This window comes from Herpailurus yagouaroundi, unplaced genomic scaffold (assembly GCF_014898765.1).
Source record: "Herpailurus yagouaroundi ecotype Mexico unplaced genomic scaffold, PumYag 295, whole genome shotgun sequence".
NCBI lineage: Eukaryota > Metazoa > Chordata > Mammalia > Carnivora > Felidae > Herpailurus > Herpailurus yagouaroundi.
Window position 1 is genome coordinate 2,037,842 of NW_024412512.1, and position 17,855 is coordinate 2,055,696.

Consider the following 17,855-nt stretch of genomic DNA (forward strand, 5'->3'; position numbering starts at 1 on the left):
TTTGCTTTGGCTTCTCTCCTTCCTCCAGACCCCTGAACGTGGGCTTGATCTCAGCCTGAGCCACACACAGCCCCTCCTGGGGACAGGGGGACAGGCTGGCCTCAGGGAACCCCCACGTCAGCACCACACCTGCTCATGCCTGGTTTCTTTCCTCCTCTCCTTTTACACGACTCTTGAGACACTCGCAGGTCTTATACTCAGTGTCCTCCCTGTCGACGTAGTCCCTGTCCGTAATGCAACAGCCCCCCCAGCGGGCCGGCCGCCGCCCAGCCCTTGCCCCTAATGCAACAGCCCCCCAACCCCCTGCCCGGCCCCTGCCTCTAGTGCAACATTCCCTCCCTCCCAGGCTTTGCAATCATTCTTCTCAATACCTGTCTCTCCTCCTCAATTCGGATTCTTCATTTGACACTGGTCTGACCAACTGTCGGCCACCGCCCCTTTCCTACCCAAAGTTTATCCAGGCCACTGTCCTCCCTACAGGCCCCTGACATTGCCTCCCCATCGGCACCTGGTCAGAACAAGCACTGAGTTGCCCACCTGAGCAAAGAAACCTCCGAGCACAGAGAGCCCGTTCCTGTCCAAACACCTTTCGGTCACTGCTCCTCATACAGAAAGCCTGTTTCTGAGAATTGGAGGTGCTGGGGGTGGGGGGTGGGGGGAGTCTCCGAACCCAGTGTCCTCTGCAGCGGTCTTCGGAATGTTAAAAACAAGACAACAGAGCCAAAATGGAGTCCCTCATACTAAGCTCCTTGTCACCAGACCAAGAGTTAACTTAATTGCAGTTTCGGCCTCTCCCAGAAATGGAATCTTAAACCAGTCAATCAGGAACGACCTGGTCAGCACTAGTGAGGTCGCCGGGCTGCTAGACCCCTGCCCTCCCGGAAGGAAAGGTGACCTCCCACCATCCATCCACTTTTTGTCTAATAGAACTTCCTGTCCCCACTCCTCCTGCCTGTGAGCCTTTCATTTTGTGCAGCTCCTCCGAGCTCCCTTGTATCCGCGAGATGGCATGCTGCCCGAGTCATGAATCATTGAATAAAGCCAATTACTCAGCTGAATTTTGTTTTTTAGCAAGAACAAAGTCTCCTTAACCAAGTATGGATTTGATTTTATCTGTCAGGTGGGGGGCGGGGGTCTTCCACCTCAGCCACCCCCACTTGCCCCCGAGCCCTTGATCGCCGGCGCTGGGGTCCTCCCACCCTCGCTTCGGACCCCCGCCCAAGGACGACCCGGGTGGGGACCGGGAAGAGGAGGAAAGGGCAGGACGCTGCAGCCCCACTCCCGGCCGAGGGCACAGGCTCGGATTAGGACCCCCAGGGGCGGTGCCACCTGGCCCGGGGCCCCCTCCAGCCGGTTCCGGCCGGTTCGAACCAGCCCCTCGGGGCTCCGCCCAAACCCGCGCACTCACCATCTCGCAGCCCGCTCCGGACTGTCCCGGCGTCCAGGCAAGCGGCTGTACGACACCGACCGCGAGACCGAGCTAGACGCCGCGCGAGGCAGGTGCGCTCAGACGCAGGGCAGCAGGGCAGCGAGGGACTCGCCTCTGGAGCGCACCCGCCCCCCGTCCTGATTGGACGGCGCTACGGGACCATGCGTCCTGATTGGTTCGTCTTCCGGACCCCGCCCCCTCAGAGACCGGGCCTGCGGTTGCCCACCCACAGTGCCTCCGCGCCTCCGCACCGCCCCTGCCCCCCCTGATTGGACAATCCTCCCAGACCCTGCCCCTTGCGTCCTGAGTGACAGGTCGTTCGGACACACGTGTCTGGCCAGCGTGGGCTTAGAGCTGAGACCGCTCCCAGCGGTTGGACCTCCGGCGCCTGCTGCTCGGCCACCCATCCTGCCTGCGTCTTCCTCCTGGATTGTGAGATCCTGACTCAGTTTCCCTGCGGAGCGCCCCTTGTCAGGAGCTTGGACAGGAGGGGACGGACGGGAGGGGCCGGTGAGCCCTAGGGTCAAGGGTTGGCGCGGGCGCGAGGTCAAGAGCGGATCTGTGACTTTTGTTTAAGAACAAAGATCCTCCTGGCGCCTGGGTGGCTCCGTGGATTCAACCTCCGACTTGGGCTCAGGTCATGATCTGGCTGTTCGTGAGTTCGAGTACCTTGTCGGGCTCAGTGTTGACAGCTCGGAGCCTGGAGCCTGCTTCAGATTCTGTGTCTGCCACTCTCTATCCCTACCCTGCTCAAGCTCTGTCTCTCTCTCTCTCTCTCAAAAATAAACAAACACTTAAAATATATATATTAAAAAAGAACAAAGATCCTCAACAGTAAGGGCAGAGCCAGGGTCCGTGGGTTTTGACCTGTGACCTTTCACGCTAGGAGGCCCCGCCTCCTCTCCCGTCCCCCACCTCTGGGACTTGAGGTCGGTCAACCTCACCCCTCAGCACAGCCACAGGGGTGGGATGTTGGAATTCTCAGACCTGCATTTTACTCTTTTCAGCCAAAAAGCCCACAATACTGTAAAGCAACCCAAAGCGTTCATTTGGGGTCTTAGGGCTTACAATCCGGAGAGCCAGAGTCAAAATACAAAGTGTGCTCCGAAATGCTAACAAGGAGAGCAGGCTTATAAAGGCAAAAAAATACAAGGTTACATAAGTTGTTTTGAAAGAATTATGATTGGTGCTGGCAGAGTTTAAACTGACTGTCTAATACACGATTGGCTACTTGGCTAACAGGCATTACATGATCTCTATTTCGGTCCCCAGTAGGAGGAAGTGTTCCAGGAGGAGGTGGAATTGCAATTGACAAAAGTCAAAAGTTCACGGTGTTCTGAAAATTGAAACAGGGGACGTGCGTAGTCCCTGCTTCCTGAATGTCCTTCCGACTGTATTTTGAGTGACTCTTTTAGGGCTACCTTCTTCATTGAGTCGTCTTTCACACTCTGCAAGGAAATGTTTTTCAGATCTCTAGCGAATTTTGTACAATTAAAGGCTATGATATCCTGAAGGCAATTGAATTCCTATTTTAACTGATTTAAAAGTAACAAAAGCTGAAAAAAGTGAAATGAAATAAAAGCATTAAAAGCTAAAATAAACTTATGTTGGACCTGAAACACTAAATACATCAGCAGCATTTAATACGACTGCTCATTTCAAAAATAACCCCCCCAGCGTTGGGTAGAGAAGTGTAAACTCCAGCATCATTGACCCTGTTACTTACAAACATAATTATAAAAATTGGGGCGCCTGGGTGGCGCACTCGGTTGGGCGTCCGACTTCAGCCAGGTCACGATCTCACGGTCTGTGAGTTCGAGCCCTGCATCAGGCTCTGGGCTATTGGCTCGGAGCCTGTTTCTGATTCTGTGTCTCCCTCTCTCTCTGCCCCTTCCCCGTTCATGCTCTGTCTCTCTCTGTCCCAAAAATAAATAAAAAAACGTTGAAAAAAAATTAAAAAAAAAACAAACAATTATAAAAATTAATTTTCTCTGTTTTGCAAAAAGGTATTATTCACTTTCATAAAAAGGAGTGTTCAGGGTGTTAAGAAATAAAATTCATCTCAGCACATCTGAATATGTAATTTGGCTTTATTTCATAATTCATGAATCAGACTACATCTCATCTTACAAAGGAGCTCTGAGGAACCACACAAAATAGAAGCCTTTCTTAAGAAGAAGGGGATGAGGGGGCGCCTGGGTGGCGCAGTCGGTTAAGCATCCGACTTCAGCCAGGTCATGATCTCGCGCTCCGTGAGTTCGAGCCCCGTGTCGGGCTCTGGGCTGATGGCTCAGAGCCTGGAGCCTGCTTCCAATTCTGTGTCTCCCTCTCTCTCTGCCCCTCCCCCGTTCATGCTCTGTCTCTCTCTGTCTCAAAAATAAATAAACGTTGAAAAAATTTTAGAAAAAAAAAAAAAAAGAAGAAGGGGATGGGGAAAAGAAGTTTCTAGCAAAGGCTGGATTGTTTCAGGCAAGGTCACCTTCCTTTGGTGGAAAGTGTGTGTATCAGGCAGGTTATCTCACTGGTGCTGACCAGCAATTCCAGACTGACTGGTGAAGTTCACGTTCCTCAAGAGAGGCCAAAACCGCAATTAGATTAAGTATTAAATCTCTCGGTGCTGATGTGGGACTTAGCACCAGTGACTCCATTTGAGATCTGCTGTTTCTTTTTTAAGAAGAGGAACATAGGGGCGCCTGGGTGGCTCAGTCGGTTAAGTGTCCAACCTCAGTTCGGGTCATGAGTTTGAGGTTCATGAGTTTGCGCCCCCCATCGGGCTCCCTGTTGTCAACACAGAGCCTGCTTCGGATCCCCTGTCCTCCTCTCACTGCCCCTCCCCCGCTCTCTGTCTCAAAAATAAAGAAACACTAAACATTTTTTTTTTAAACAAGAGGAACATATTTGAGAATAATTTCCTATGTAGAAAAGTGACTTCCAATTAAAAATAAATCCCTTTTGACTTACAAACTAAACATTTCTTTCTTGGTATGGATTAATAATAAATAAATGCCACATATAAAAAAATCCAGCCTGGGATTCAGAAATCCTTCTAAGACTCTCTGGTAGCATGTCCTTCAGCAATTCATTTCCTGTACATCTGGTCAGTATTTATGCAAAAAGTAACAATTTCATATACCTATCTTGCTTTCTTTGTTACATAAAAAAGGAACATATTTATACGGCAATAGAATTTGAGGTTTGGGTTCAATTAGAAATAAATCCCGCGCAGGGCACCTGGAAGGCTCAGTGGATTAAGCGTCCAACTCTTGATCTCAGCTCAGGTCTTGATCTCAGGGTCACGAGTTCAGACCCCGTGTTGGTCTCCGCCCTGGACACTGGGTTTATTTCCAAACTTTTGCTACTCAAATACTGCTCTCTGTTGGGAAAATATAACTGAAAACCAAACCTCCTGCCAACCCAGGAAACCTGTCACAAAGACTGAAGAGAAAGAGACCAGGAGAACAGTTTTATTTCTGAGTCAGCACTAAGCCAGAATGTGACCTGCATCTCGGGCAATCCTCTTGAGAACCTGGAAAGACAAAGAAATCTCTCCCCCTTACGCAGCCAAGCACAGTCAAGCCATTCCATACACGTTCTCAGGATAAGTGATAACCAGTCCTCCCGTGGCCAATCCCAACAGCCTTTGTCATACAATCATGCATCCTCCACCCACCTGGTGACTCGGTGACCGTCCGTATTAGTTACTTGGCTTTGTGCAAAGGAAAAACAAGCTTCTCTTTGTGACGGTCGGGTCGGTAGTTTTGCAAGTGAGAGAAGCCCCCATGGAGAGACCGCTCTCTCTTTTGCTGATGGCATTTCAAAGTGAGCTCCCAGGAAAGAGTCCCGGTGGTAAAGCAGGCGAACGCTTTCCTTAGCTTTTACAGAGGTTTACGTACATTTCAAAGGCGAAAGGGTTTATAAACACAAGTTCTCTAAAGAAAATGCTCTAAGAAAAAAAAGGAGGGAGCCATCTGTTTCCTCATTTTCAACAGGGAGAATGAAACCTCTTACTCTCAGTTCCATTTGCCTGTAAACCAACTAAATTTCAAAGCACCCGGTATGAAAGGCTTGAGAACCTCTTCCAAACTAAGAGTGAAATCAAAGCTGGGGGATGGTCAGGGGCGCCTGGGTGACTCAGTCTGTTAAGCGTCTGACTCTGGCTCAGGTCATGATCTCACGGCTCATGAGTTCCGTCTGTCTCTGTGCTGACAGCTCCGAGCCTGGAGCTGCTTAGATTCTGTGTCTCCCTCTGTCTCTGCCCCTCCCCTGCTGACACTGCCTCTCTCTGTCTCTCTCTCTCTCTCTGTCTCCCAAAAATAAATAAACATTAAAAAAAAAAAGGGAGATGGTCACATCATGTGGTAAAATAAATATTTGAAAACTGTGTATTATTTCATGCTTTAAAAATTATTTAGATTGGTATTGCGAAGTACACTGGACTGAGGAAAAAAACGCACTAAATGTTTTAATGTTAATTTTAATCACTTTAACTAGGGCTGCCTGGGTAGTTCAGTCGGTTGAGCATCTTGACTCTTGATTTCGACCCAGGTCATGATCCCAGAGTCGTGGGATTGAGCCCCACTCAGGCCCTGCGCCGAGCATGGAGCCTGCTTAGGATTCTCTGTCTCTGTCTGTCTCATTCTCTCTCTCTCTCTCTCTCTCTCTCTCTCTCTGTCCCTCTTCCCCACTCATGCTCTCTCTAAAATTAAATTAAAAACAATTTCAAGCAAAAAATTATGTGAAGTTGAAGGAACAAATAATAAATGTGCTATAGCCTGGGCACCCACGTTCATGAACAAACTGGGCAGCTACTCATATCTTGGGGTGCCCACCACCTGACTCATCACCCTTCAGCCACTGGATATAATCACTACCCTGAATCACGCCGCTGCTCTTCATCAATTCACCATCTATTATTTATGACTAAGCAGGGTTTGGTTTCATTCTGTCTTTTCTGGGGGCACCTGGCTGGCTCAGTCATTAGAGCTGGCCACTCGTGATCTCAGGGTCGTGGGTTCAGGCCTGATGTTGGGCATAGAGCTTATTTAAAAAAAAAAAAAAAATCAGTCCTGGCTGTTTTGGAATGTAGGTTTTATTATTGTTCAGGTCTGATGAGGCCAGCAGGTTAGGAGACGAAGGGCACTGAAAAGGCTGTTTGAGGCACAATTGACATAGGACATTGTATTACCTAAGATTTAATAGCCGTGAACCCCGAGAAACCATCACCACGCCGTCTGCTCGCATCCGCCGCCACACAACGTTGTCATGGAAAGATAATCTGTTACTCACAGCCCCGGAAGAGAGGGCATGCCACTCTATGCCACACAGGGCCACTCGGAGAAGAAACACCAAACACCATGAGGAGAGGGATAAAGGGGGAAATGCAGCCAAATGTTTATTGTGGTTCCATTGGGCGGAAATAGGCAGGCAGGGATGCAGGCTGGGGACAGGCTAGCTTGAGTGCAGCTACTCTGGGGTGTAGAGGCTACCCCTTCCTGCTTGGTACCTGGCCCTGGGGTGATTAGGGCAGGGGGACAGTGGCCTGAGAGTGAAAGCTCCATAGAGGAGGGGACGGGGAGGTGGACTCTGAATTGGCTGATTTGCATATAAAAGGTGTGCTGTGGGCAAGCTGTTTCCTGTCTCTAGCGATTGGCAGCCTCTGTGGGGCCGTCCTTCCAGGGTCAGTGAGCCCCCAGATGTGACAGCATCAGAATACAAAAAAGGGGGGCGCCTGGGTGGCACAGTCGGTTAAGCGTCCGACTTCAGCCAGGTCACGGTCTCGCAGTCCGTGAGTTCGAGCCCCGCGTCGGGCTCTGGGCTGATGGCTCGGAGCCTGGAGCCTGTTTCCGATTCTGTGTCTCCCTCTCTCTCTGCCCCTCGCCCGTTCATGCTCTGTCTCTCTCTGTCCCAAAAATAAATAAACATTGAAAACAAAAAAAAAGAATACAAAAAAGGGGCTCCGGTCACGATCTCATGGGTCATGAGTTGGAGCCCTGCATCAGGCTCTGCACTATCAGTGAGGAGCCTGCTCGGGATTCTCTCGCGCGCTCTTTTTCTGTCCCTTCCCCCTTCAAAGTAAACAAAGTTTTAGAAAATATAGAAAGCAAAAAGGCACCAATGATTGGTGAGGATGTGGAGAAATTGGGGGTTCTTGTGCACGGCTGGTGGGAACAAAAACAGTGCAGCCGCTTTGGAAATGTTTGGTGGTGCCTCAAAAAGTTAAACATAGGGGCGCCTGGGTGGCTCAGTCGGTTAAGCGTCCGACTTGGGCTCAGGTCACCATCTCGCGGTCCGTGGGTTCAAGCCCCGCGTCGGGCTCTGTGCTGACTGCTCAGAGCCTGGAGCCTGTTTCAGATTCTGTGTCTCCCTCTCTCTCTGACCCTCCCCCGTTCATGCTCTGTCTCTCTCTGTCTCAAAAATAAAATAAAATGTTAAAAAAAAAAAAAGTTAAACATAAAATGACCATGTGACCCAGGAATTCCACTCATTGGTATATACCCACAGGATCTGGACACCGGTGTTCAAACAGATGCTTGCACATCTGTGTTAATTGCAGTGTAATCCACAAGCTGAAGATCAACGGAGGGACAAACGCAGGGTCTCCCTCCACGCAGGCGCACGTCCACAGATGAACGTGTCCCCCGCGCACGCGCACATCCATCAGGTGCATCCACCGCGCACGCGCACGCGCACGTCCGCGGAGGAACGTGTCCACCGCGCACGCGCACAACACTCAGCCGAGAGCAGGAGCGAGAGGCCCCACGCCTGCCGCCCCGCGTTGGGACCCCGAACACACGACGCTCAGAGAGGGAACCAGACACGAGAGGCCACACGGGGTGTGAGTCCACGTGTGTGTGTGAAACGTCCAGAACAGGCCCATTCACGGACAGGAAGGGGTTTCGTGGGGGCCGGGAAGGGGGCAAAGGTGATGGCTGATGGGAACAGGGCTTCCTTTTGGTGTGATGGAATGTTCTGGAATTGATTGTGGCGATGGTTGTACGCACACCGTGTGAATGTGCTGGAAACTACACGTTGAGTGGGTGGAATACATGATATGTGATTTGTAGCTTAATAAAGCAGTTATTGAAGGAACAAAATGAGTCGGTGGTTCTCTCAGTGCAATGTGGAAGTTTATATCCTAGGATGGTGTGGTGTCGGGCCCCAGATTAGGGCTCAATATTATGTTCTGCCTTCATGCGGTAAAATCGGGCCTTGAATGACCTGAGCACAAGTCCCCAGCCCCCAACTCTGCTCCCACCGATAAAGGACTCCAAAGCCCCCCTCCGGGGGGCCGACCATGGCTGTCACTAACCCCCACCCCCACCCCCGCAGCCTCGGAATCAGTCCAACAAGACAATCACGTCCTCCCCCAGGACCAGGAGCACCACCGCCCCGCATCCCTGCAAAGCCTGCCTCCCGCAGCCCCTGTGCCTCACTCTGTCCCTGAGTGTGCCCCCTGAGTGGCCCTGCGTGGCCTGTGGTGTCCTCCCCCAGGCTGTGAGCCATCTGACCGATAAACCTCCTGGGGTCACATCTGCTCAGTGTTGCGTGTCACGTGTTGGTTGTCCCTGTAACCTTGAGGTGGGGGTCCCTCACTCACCCATGGGTCAAAGGGAGATGATTAAAACAGATAGCGTCGGGGCGCCTGGGTGGCGCAGTCGGTTAAGCGTCCGACTTCAGCCAGGTCACGATCTCCCGTGATCTCCCGTGATCTCGCGTGAGTTCGAGCCCCGCGTCAGGCTCTGGGCTGATGGCTCAGAGCCTGGAGCCTGTTTCTGGTTCTGTGTCTCCCTCTCTCTCTGCCCCTCCCCCGTTCATGCTCTGTCTCTCTCTGTCCCAAAAATAAATAAAAACGTTGAAAAAAAAATTAAACAAACAAACAAACAAACAGGTAGTGTCTCGGGGTGTCTAGGTGGCTCAGTCAGTCGAACATCTGACTCTATTTCAACTCAGGTCATGGGCTCAGGGTGTGTGGGATCGAGCCCCAGGTCTGGCTCTGCGCTGACAGGGTGCATGCAGCCTGTTTGGAATTCTCTCTGCCCCTCCCCTCCCTGAAATAAATCAACATTAAAAAAAGAAAAAACAGATGGTGTCTCACATGGCAAGGTATGTGATGTCTGTTTATTCCCTTGGACCAGCTGACTCTGTCCACAAGAATGGATGAGACGATTCTTGGTCACCACTGTGCCCTCAGCACACAGTGGATTCAATGCACGAGAGGGAGAGAAAGTGGAAAACATTGTGGGGGCGCCTGGTGGCTCAGTCAGTTAAGTGTCTGACTCCAGCTCAGGTCATGATCTTGTGGTTTACAAGTTCCAGCCCCGTGTCAGGCTCTGTGCTGACAGCTCGGAGCCTGGAGCCTGCTTCGGATTCTGTGTCTCCCTCTCTCTCTGCCCCTCCCCTGCCTGTGCATTCTCTCTCTCAAAAATAAATAAACAGAAAAAAAAAAAAAAAAAACCATGAATCTTGTCTTCCCTGGACGAAGGCCAAATTCTGAGCCATAAAGCATTTCCTAAAGTGACTCAAGATCACCAGAGGTTTGGTGAAGGATTTAACAATAGTTCTTCAAACTCACCAACCTGGTTTCTCAGACTGATATCAACTAGTCCACAAGCGTGCTGGTGAGGGCCCGGCTGCACACAGGATGAGGCAGGCCCAGCAGACACTCCCCGAGATGGATTTAAATATTCGAACTCCCGGGGCGCCTGGGTGGCGCAGTCGGTTAAGCGTCCGACTTCAGCCAGGTCACGATCTCGCGAGATCTCGCGTGATCTCGCGTGAGTTCGAGCCCCGCGTCGGGCTCTGGGCTGATGGCTCAGAGCCTGGAGCCTGTTTCCGATTCTGTGTCTCCCTCTCTCTCTGCTCCTCCCCCGTTCATGCTCTGTCTCTCTCTGTCCCAAAAATAAATAAACGTTGAAAAAAAATAAAAAAATAAATAAATATTCGAACTCCTAAATTGGGCAAACGTTAGAACACTTGCTGGAAATCTCCAAGAAATGAAAGTAGCTTCTCCTAAGCCTGCTGATGGGAACAAAGCCCAGGCTTGCCCAGAACCTGCTCAAGATTATTTTTTTTTATTAAAAAAAATTTTTTTTTTTCAACGTTTATTTATTTTGGGGACAGAGAGAGACAGAGCATGAACGGGGAAGGGGCAGATAGAGAGGGAGACACAGAATGGGAAGCAGGCTCCAGGCTCTGAGCCATCAGCCCAGAGCCTGATGCGGGGCTCGAACTCACGGACCGCGAGATCGTGACCTGAGCTGAAGTCGGACGCTTAACCGACTGCGCCACCCAGGCGCCCCCCTGCTCAAGATTATTACGAGCAAGTCCAAATTGTCATCAAAGGGAGTTCTGGACTTTCCGTAGACACCGAGGCCGGCCGGGTAGCGTTCAAATCTATGTTTATTAAGGAGCTCAACTGGTATCTTTCCTTTAGTTAGAAGGACCTCAGTGGGAAACTGTGTCCACTGCAGATTTAGTTAATCTGCAGACCAGCTTGCTTGCGCCATAGATGAGTCATCTAAGAATGCTAATTTCTTAATTTTCAACTCCAAAACTCTAAACAAAATGACTTATCTCCTAGTTTCTGCTGTTATCCTAGCATCTCCTATTCTGCTATTGCGAAGAGCCAAAGCCGTTAAAAAAAAAAAAAGGTCACAAATGTAAGCACTCAGCGAACCTGCGTCCTTCCAGCTGGCCTTTCCAGAGTCCTTCCAATTCCCAAGTCCTCTCTGGTAAGCAGCTCAGAGAAACCACTCTCCACCCTGGGAACGAATCTCTCTCTGTCCTTGTGGACCCTGGAACTACACTCATGGTGCCCAGCCCCCTGCTGTAATGCAGACCCCGCCTGGAAGGACTGAAATACTTCCAATAGCAGGGGGCCTCTAAAATATCACAACAGGCTCCTGTCTGTCAGCCTATTCCTTTTGTCCATGTACTTTGAGAGAGACTCTCTTCTCTTTCCTTCCTCCTCCTCTAGTCGCGTATTAGGCTGAGATTTCTTAGAACAGGATCATGACAGATTTCTTTCCTCCAAAAGGGGGACATAATTCTAAAATTTGACAGTAGTGGGGCGCCTGGGTGGCTCAGTCGGTTGAGCGTCCGACCTCGGCTCAGGACACGATCTCACGGTCCATGAGTTCGAGCCCCGTGTCGGGCTCTGTGCTGACAGCTCGGAGCCTGGAGCCTGTTTCCGATTCTGTGTCTGCTTCTGTCTCTGACCCTCCCCCGTTCATGCTCTGTCTCTCTCTGTCTCAAAAATAAATAAACATTAAAAAAAAATTAAAATTTGACACTAGTAACCAGATTAACCAGGGGCATGAAATGATCCTTGAACATCTTTTATCTACTTCATCTCTGACACACTAGAGTGGCATCTGGGGACACTGATCATTTGTGTCGATTGGATCACCTGCCATCCTCTTTCTGAGCAAAATCCTCAACTGATATTGGCAGAAGCCACAGTGTACCTGCCATGAAGATTCATATAAATCCCTCAGAGCGCTGCCCGGAATTAATTCCCTTTAAATAAAGAAGCCCTTAAAGGCATCAAGCCCATAAAAGATTACCAGCCTGAGGCTTATGATCCCATCATACCTGCACCCGTCCGTGTAATACCCCTCTTTTACCCGTGAGAAAACCCAGTGCCCAGACGACGGAGGACCGTCCAGGACACGGTGATCACTGGCACCTGCTGTTCCCAACTCCCACACGCTGACATCCCTTCCCACTGAGAGCAAATTTTCAAGGAAACGAAACTGCACAGTGCATTTTTCATATCGCAGTTTGTGAGGATGAACGCAGTTATCTCTGCTTTCATGTGAAAGGAACCGAAACACGCCAGGGCCCTCACGCCCAGGGCGGCACAGGCTTTCTTGCTTTTCTTGAATCTCAAAAGCTGGTCTGGATGATGGAAAATTGCTGAAGGCTCTGCTCTCTGATGATACGGAGACGGTTTCGGTCTCTGCCCCCCTTCTCAGACCTCTTCCCAGGAAGCCCGAATCCACCTGTGACACCTTTTGGCCTTGAAAGGACAAAATGATCGATAGGTAGGGCGTCTGATCCGGGAATGAGCATGACACGTGGACCCACGTGAAACCCCTCGTGACTGCTGAGCAGGAGGAACACAGCACCTTCCGACTCCCCGTGCGAAGGGACAGGAAGTGCCTCTCACTGAGTTTCCATGGTTTACTGATGGTTCCTATTTACGCACTGAAAATGGTAGGGGCACCTGGCTGGCTCCGTTGGTTAAGCATCTGAGTTCAGCTCAGGTCAGGATCTCCCAGTTCATGAGTTCGAGCCCCGCCTTGGGTGAGCTCGAGCCCTGCTTCTCCCTCTCTCCCTCTTTCTCTGCCCCTCACTCACTCACTTGCAAGCAAGCAATAGATAGGTAGATCGATAGATAGATAAAATGGCTCCCCTGTCCCAAATTTATTAGATGCCGTACTTGAACTGACTGCTCCGGCATCATGAAGGGTCCTGGTTCCAGATTTGACTCCCCGGAAGCCAACAGAAACCACCTCACTGACATTTCTAAAACACACACAAAAAAATGAAACGCAGCTCAAGGAAACCAAGAGGCAAACTTCCGTCATAGTTCAAAGGGATGTTCTCCCAAATAATAACATGGAGAAATTGACCAGCGGTGCCCCCCAAATGGGCCCCAGAAATGCGAAAACATTATTGGAAATCTAATCACTGTGACTTCAATGAAGAGGGAGAACTTGGGACACCTGGCGGGGGGGAGGGGGCTCAGTTGGTTAAGTGACTCTTCAGGTCACTGATCTCACGGTTCGTGAGTTCGAGCCCCACGTCGGGCTCTGCACTGACAGTATGGAGTCTGCTTGGGATTCTCTGTCTCCCTCTCCCTGCTCCTCCCCTGCTCATGCTCTGTCTCTCAAAATAAATAAACAAAACTTAAAAATTAAAAAAAAAAAAAAGGTGGGAGAAGAACTCTGGTTTGGACCAAAAACCAATCTGGCCCTACCAGACATGCAACAATATCCACTACTCACCATTGAACATGCAATAAACCACTGGCCCAAAACAACACGATATGTTCAATAACAAATACTAGTGGGGAAATATTAATAAAGCCACAGAAAGTGCCTGCTCCCTGGTCCTCCCGCCCCACCGTCCAGGTCCAACCCAGGGAAGCCTGCTTAGCACGAACGGATTTCACACAGCTCCCTCCCTCATGGGCACGAATCCTCTCAGAGCCTGCACGCCCCACAGGAAGGCCAGCAACATCCCCATTTTGCAGATTAGAAACCAGCTCAGAGAGATCTGGCTGTTGGCCGGGCCAGGGTGGCAAATGAACTCACGACTGGGGTTCCGGAACCGCCTCCCCAGAAAACTCCCTCCCCATCTCAGACACCAGCCGGCTGGTGCCCGGGCCTTCGCCCGGCCGGCCTCTGTCTTGACCACACGGCATGCCCCATCATGTGATGAGGTGGTGCTCACCAGCCGGCATCACCGGGACCGGGGGCTCACCAAGGTTCCAATCAGCAGCTGCCACCTGGCGAGGTCACAGCCGGCTCACTGCTGGGCTGATCGGCCCATGGCCCCTCTGGGAAGCGTGGTTTCTGGAGTCCTGTCTGAACCACTAACACCGATCAGCGGCCATCAGCCGGACACCAGCCTCGGCTCCTTCCCCATCCCAGGGAAGTAGGTTTAATGTGAAAGCCACTCCCCCTTGGAAACAGGGCACAGCCTTGGTAATGATTAGACACCACGGCGGAGCAGCGGGCGCGGGAGGGCTCGGTACATTTTCATAATAAGCCGATGCAATTAGTCGGTTTCCACCACCAAAACAAAATACCAGGGGCAGAGCAGCTGAAACAACAGACACGTCCCGTCACGGCTCTGGAGGCCGGGAATCTGAGATCAAGGTGCGGGCAGGCCTGGTTTTCCGGAGGCTTCCCCCGGGGCTTGCAGTCACCCCTCTTGCTGTCTCTTCACGTGGTCCCTGTTTGTGCACGCGTGGCGAGAGCCACGGCGTACCCTGATCTCTTTTTTTTTTTTTTTCTTATTTCTTTTTTTTTCTTATTTCTTTTTTTTTTTGTTCTTTTTTTTTTAATTTTTTTTTCAATGTTTTTATTTATTTTTGGGACAGAGAGAGACAGAGCATGAACGGGGGAGGGGCAGAGAGAGAGGGAGACACAGAATCGGAAACAGGCTCCAGGCTCCGAGCCATCAGCCCAGAGCCCGACGCAGGGCTCGAACTCACGGACCGCGAGATCGTGACCTGGCTGAAGTCGGACGCTTAACCGACTGCGCCACCCAGGTGCCCCTGATCTCTTTTTCTTACGAGGACACTGGCCAGACTGGATTACAGCCCACACCAGCAGCCTCGCCTTAACCTTAATCACCTCCTCAAAGACCCTTTCTCCAAATAAGGCCGCTTTCTGAGGTCCCGGGGGTCACAGTTCAGCCAGTAAGTCCTGCAAAGGGGGAAACTATGATTTTGACTCAAGATGGAGGGGGGGGGGGTGCTGGTAGGAGCGGCCGGCACAGCCCAGCAGGGACGTGTGAATCCAGGCTGTGCCTCCTGGAGCCTCAGGTGCTGCTGGGTGGGAAATTGGCAGGTAGATTTTCCCCATCTGAGAAATGGGTACGGTCTCGGTCCTTTCCGGCAGCTGTAAGAGAATAAACAAGAGACTCCGGGCTTGTAAACAACAGGCCTATCCCATGGTTCTGGGTGCTGGAAGTCGAAGACCAAGGCCCTGGTGGATTCTGTGTCTGGTGAGGGCCCAGTTCCTCGGTGCCCATCACGTTGTGGCAGGAGGTGGGAGGGAGCCTTCCGGGGTCTCTCCTCAAGTGGTAATCCCACTCCCGGGGGCGCCAGCTCCTGACGCCATCACATGGGGGGTTAAGTTTCAACATAAGGGTGTGGGGAGACACAGACTTTCAGACCCCAGCAGATACTAAGCGTGGATTTAAAAGAATCAAAGCGATAGAGTTCTTTTTTTTTTTTTTTAATTTGAGGAGAAAAGAGAAGGCAATGGGTAAAAACGATGGAGTTTAAAGTTGTGCAAACACTGCACTAAAGGACCAGAGAGTAGAATAAATCTCATCCCAGGGCGCCTGGCGGGGGGCTCAGTCGGTTAAGCGTCCGACTTCAGCCAGGTCACGATCTCGCGATCTCGCGGAATCTCGTGATCTCGCGGTCCGTGAGTTCGAGCCCCGCGTCGGGCTCTGGGCTGACGACTCAGAGCCTCGAGCCTGCTTCTGATTCTGTGTCTCCCCCTCTCTCTGCCCCTCCCCTGCACGCGTGCTCTCTCTCTCTCAAAAGTAAATATACATACATACATACATAGGGAAATGAGTTTCTCTGAGTTCTGTGTAAATTAACGGAATGTAAGGAAGAGGCCGTGGCCCCAGCTGGTGTCTGAGGATTGCTTGGGCTTACGGGTGGGGGCCAGTCCCCCGCACACACGTGGGGACTGGGCCCAGGAACCCTCAATGAATGTGGAAACGTGGCCAGACAGGAGAACAAAGGGAAGAAGGGGGAGAAGTCCAGCAAAACCAGGAGGCCCCCCAGCCGCCCTCCCACAGCCGCCCCTGCCCTGCAGCCTCTGTTCCCCGAGACCTTCTCCTATCTCAGGTCTCGGGCCTGTTTGCAGTGAGGACGGTGGCTGCTGCCCAGTCCCTCCACGAGCAGGAGGCTTTGTCCCCCTCCTTCCCCAAAGGCTCACCCTCCCCGTTTCTGCTGCTCTCCTCGGGTGCCCCCCACCCACCCAGCGGCCATCACCTACTTCCTCCCTGGTCTTTGTCACATGCCCTCCTCTGCCTCCCCACCCCCCCTGACTCCCACCCTCAAACCTGCAACATCCAGGGTCCCAAAGTCCCGGGCAGGGAGGACCCAGTGTTCTGTCCTCCAGGCACATCCTCACTGCCCGACCTTGTCCCCAACTCCCAGGGGCCCTGCGCCACCCTGGCGTCACCCGCAGGGGTTTCTGCGGCACTGTGTGAAATGTGTCCCCCAAAAAAGATCTGTTTGACTCCTAACCCTCCGGTACCTGAGGCTGTGACCTTACTTGGAAACAGGGTCTCTGCACACTTGACCAGTTAGGATGAGATCATACTGGAGAGTAAGCGGCTGGGGTCCTCACAGACGGGAAAGCTAGAAGGGGACGCACAGAGAGAAAGGCCAAGGCCTGAGGCAGCCGGCAGCAGGGGGGAAGGGGGGAAGGGAGGACCCCTAGAGCCTGCAGGGGGAGCACCGCCCTGCCACACCCTGATCTCAGACCCAGATCCGGGACGGGCTCTGTCCCTCTGGTTTGGCACCGTGCGAGCCAGTGGCCCTTGCCCTCGGCCTTCACCCGTGCTCACCCCACCCAGGTGGGTCTCAAACCCAAACCCTCGGCTGCCTCCGTTTCCCCTCCAGCTGTGCCGACCCCTCCTCCTGGCACACACAGACCACGAGCGGCCCTGACCACTTCGGAGCGCCCCCTGGTGCGAGCCCACCCACCCACCCACCCAGCGGCTCCCCCGGGTCCACGCGAGGGAGCGCTGACTTCGCTCACGTTAATGAAGCCTTCGGGTCTGGGTGGCGGACACCGCTCGGAGGGGAACCAGGCGGCCCGAAGACTGGAGAACGCACCTGCGAAACCTGTACGCTCATAAAGAACGTGTCCTGAGAATGCACAAAGAATCTTTAAAGCTCAACAATAAAATAAGAGCCCAATTAAAAACGGGCCACGGATCCGAAGAGACTCCTCGCCAAAGGTGCAGAGATGGCAAGGAAGCACGCGGACGGATGCCCCCTTTCGCGTGCGGTCGGGTCGGGGACGCGAGCTAAAGCCGCACGCGCCTGTTGGAACGCCCCCACCCGGGGACCCAGCAGCAGGTGTCGGGGACACAGCAGGAGCGCGCACTCACCCCTGGCGCTGTCGCAAACAGGCCACAGCCACACTCGCTCGAGTCCCGGGGCGGCTTCTCACAAAACCGACCATAGGCTCAGGGAGCTTCCAGAACACAAGGACCTGCGCGTGGATGCGTGTGGCAGCTTTATCCCTAATTGCCGAAACCGGGAACAATCAAGATGTCTTTTTGGAGGGAAATGGATTCGCGGAGCGTGGGGCAATCAGACAAGGGGACGTTATCCGGCACCAAAGGGCAAGAAACTATCGCGCCGGGAAAGACATGGAGGAGTCTTTTTTTTTTTTTTTTTTTTTTAATTTTTAAAAATGTTTATTTTTGAGAAAGAGACACAGACAGAGCGTGAGCAGGGGAGGGGCAGAGAGAGAGGGAGACACAGAGTCCCAAGCAGGCCCCCAGGTTCTGAGCTGTCGGCCCAGAGCCAGAGGCAGGGCTCCAACCGGGGAAGGTGGGATCATGACCTGAGCCAAAGTCGAATGCTTAACGGATTGAGCCCCCCAGGCGGCCCTTGTTTTATTTTTTTAATGTTTATTTATTTTGAGAGAGA

The 17,855-nt window shown here is 52.1% G+C and overlaps 1 protein-coding gene across 1 annotated transcript in view; it reads right to left on the reverse strand.

Annotated features, from left to right (window-relative positions):
* LOC121021357 (zinc finger protein 77-like) overlaps nt 1-1,521 on the reverse strand; it is a 21,990-nt gene extending 20,469 nt beyond the window's left edge. Inside the window, exon 1 of the mRNA XM_040461655.1 lies at nt 1,409-1,521. Within this exon, the coding sequence (XP_040317589.1) occupies nt 1,409-1,411 (3 nt within the window). The 5' untranslated portion in view covers nt 1,412-1,521. The remainder of the gene's footprint in view (nt 1-1,408) is intronic.
* Nucleotides 1,522-17,855: the final 16,334 nt, after the last annotated feature.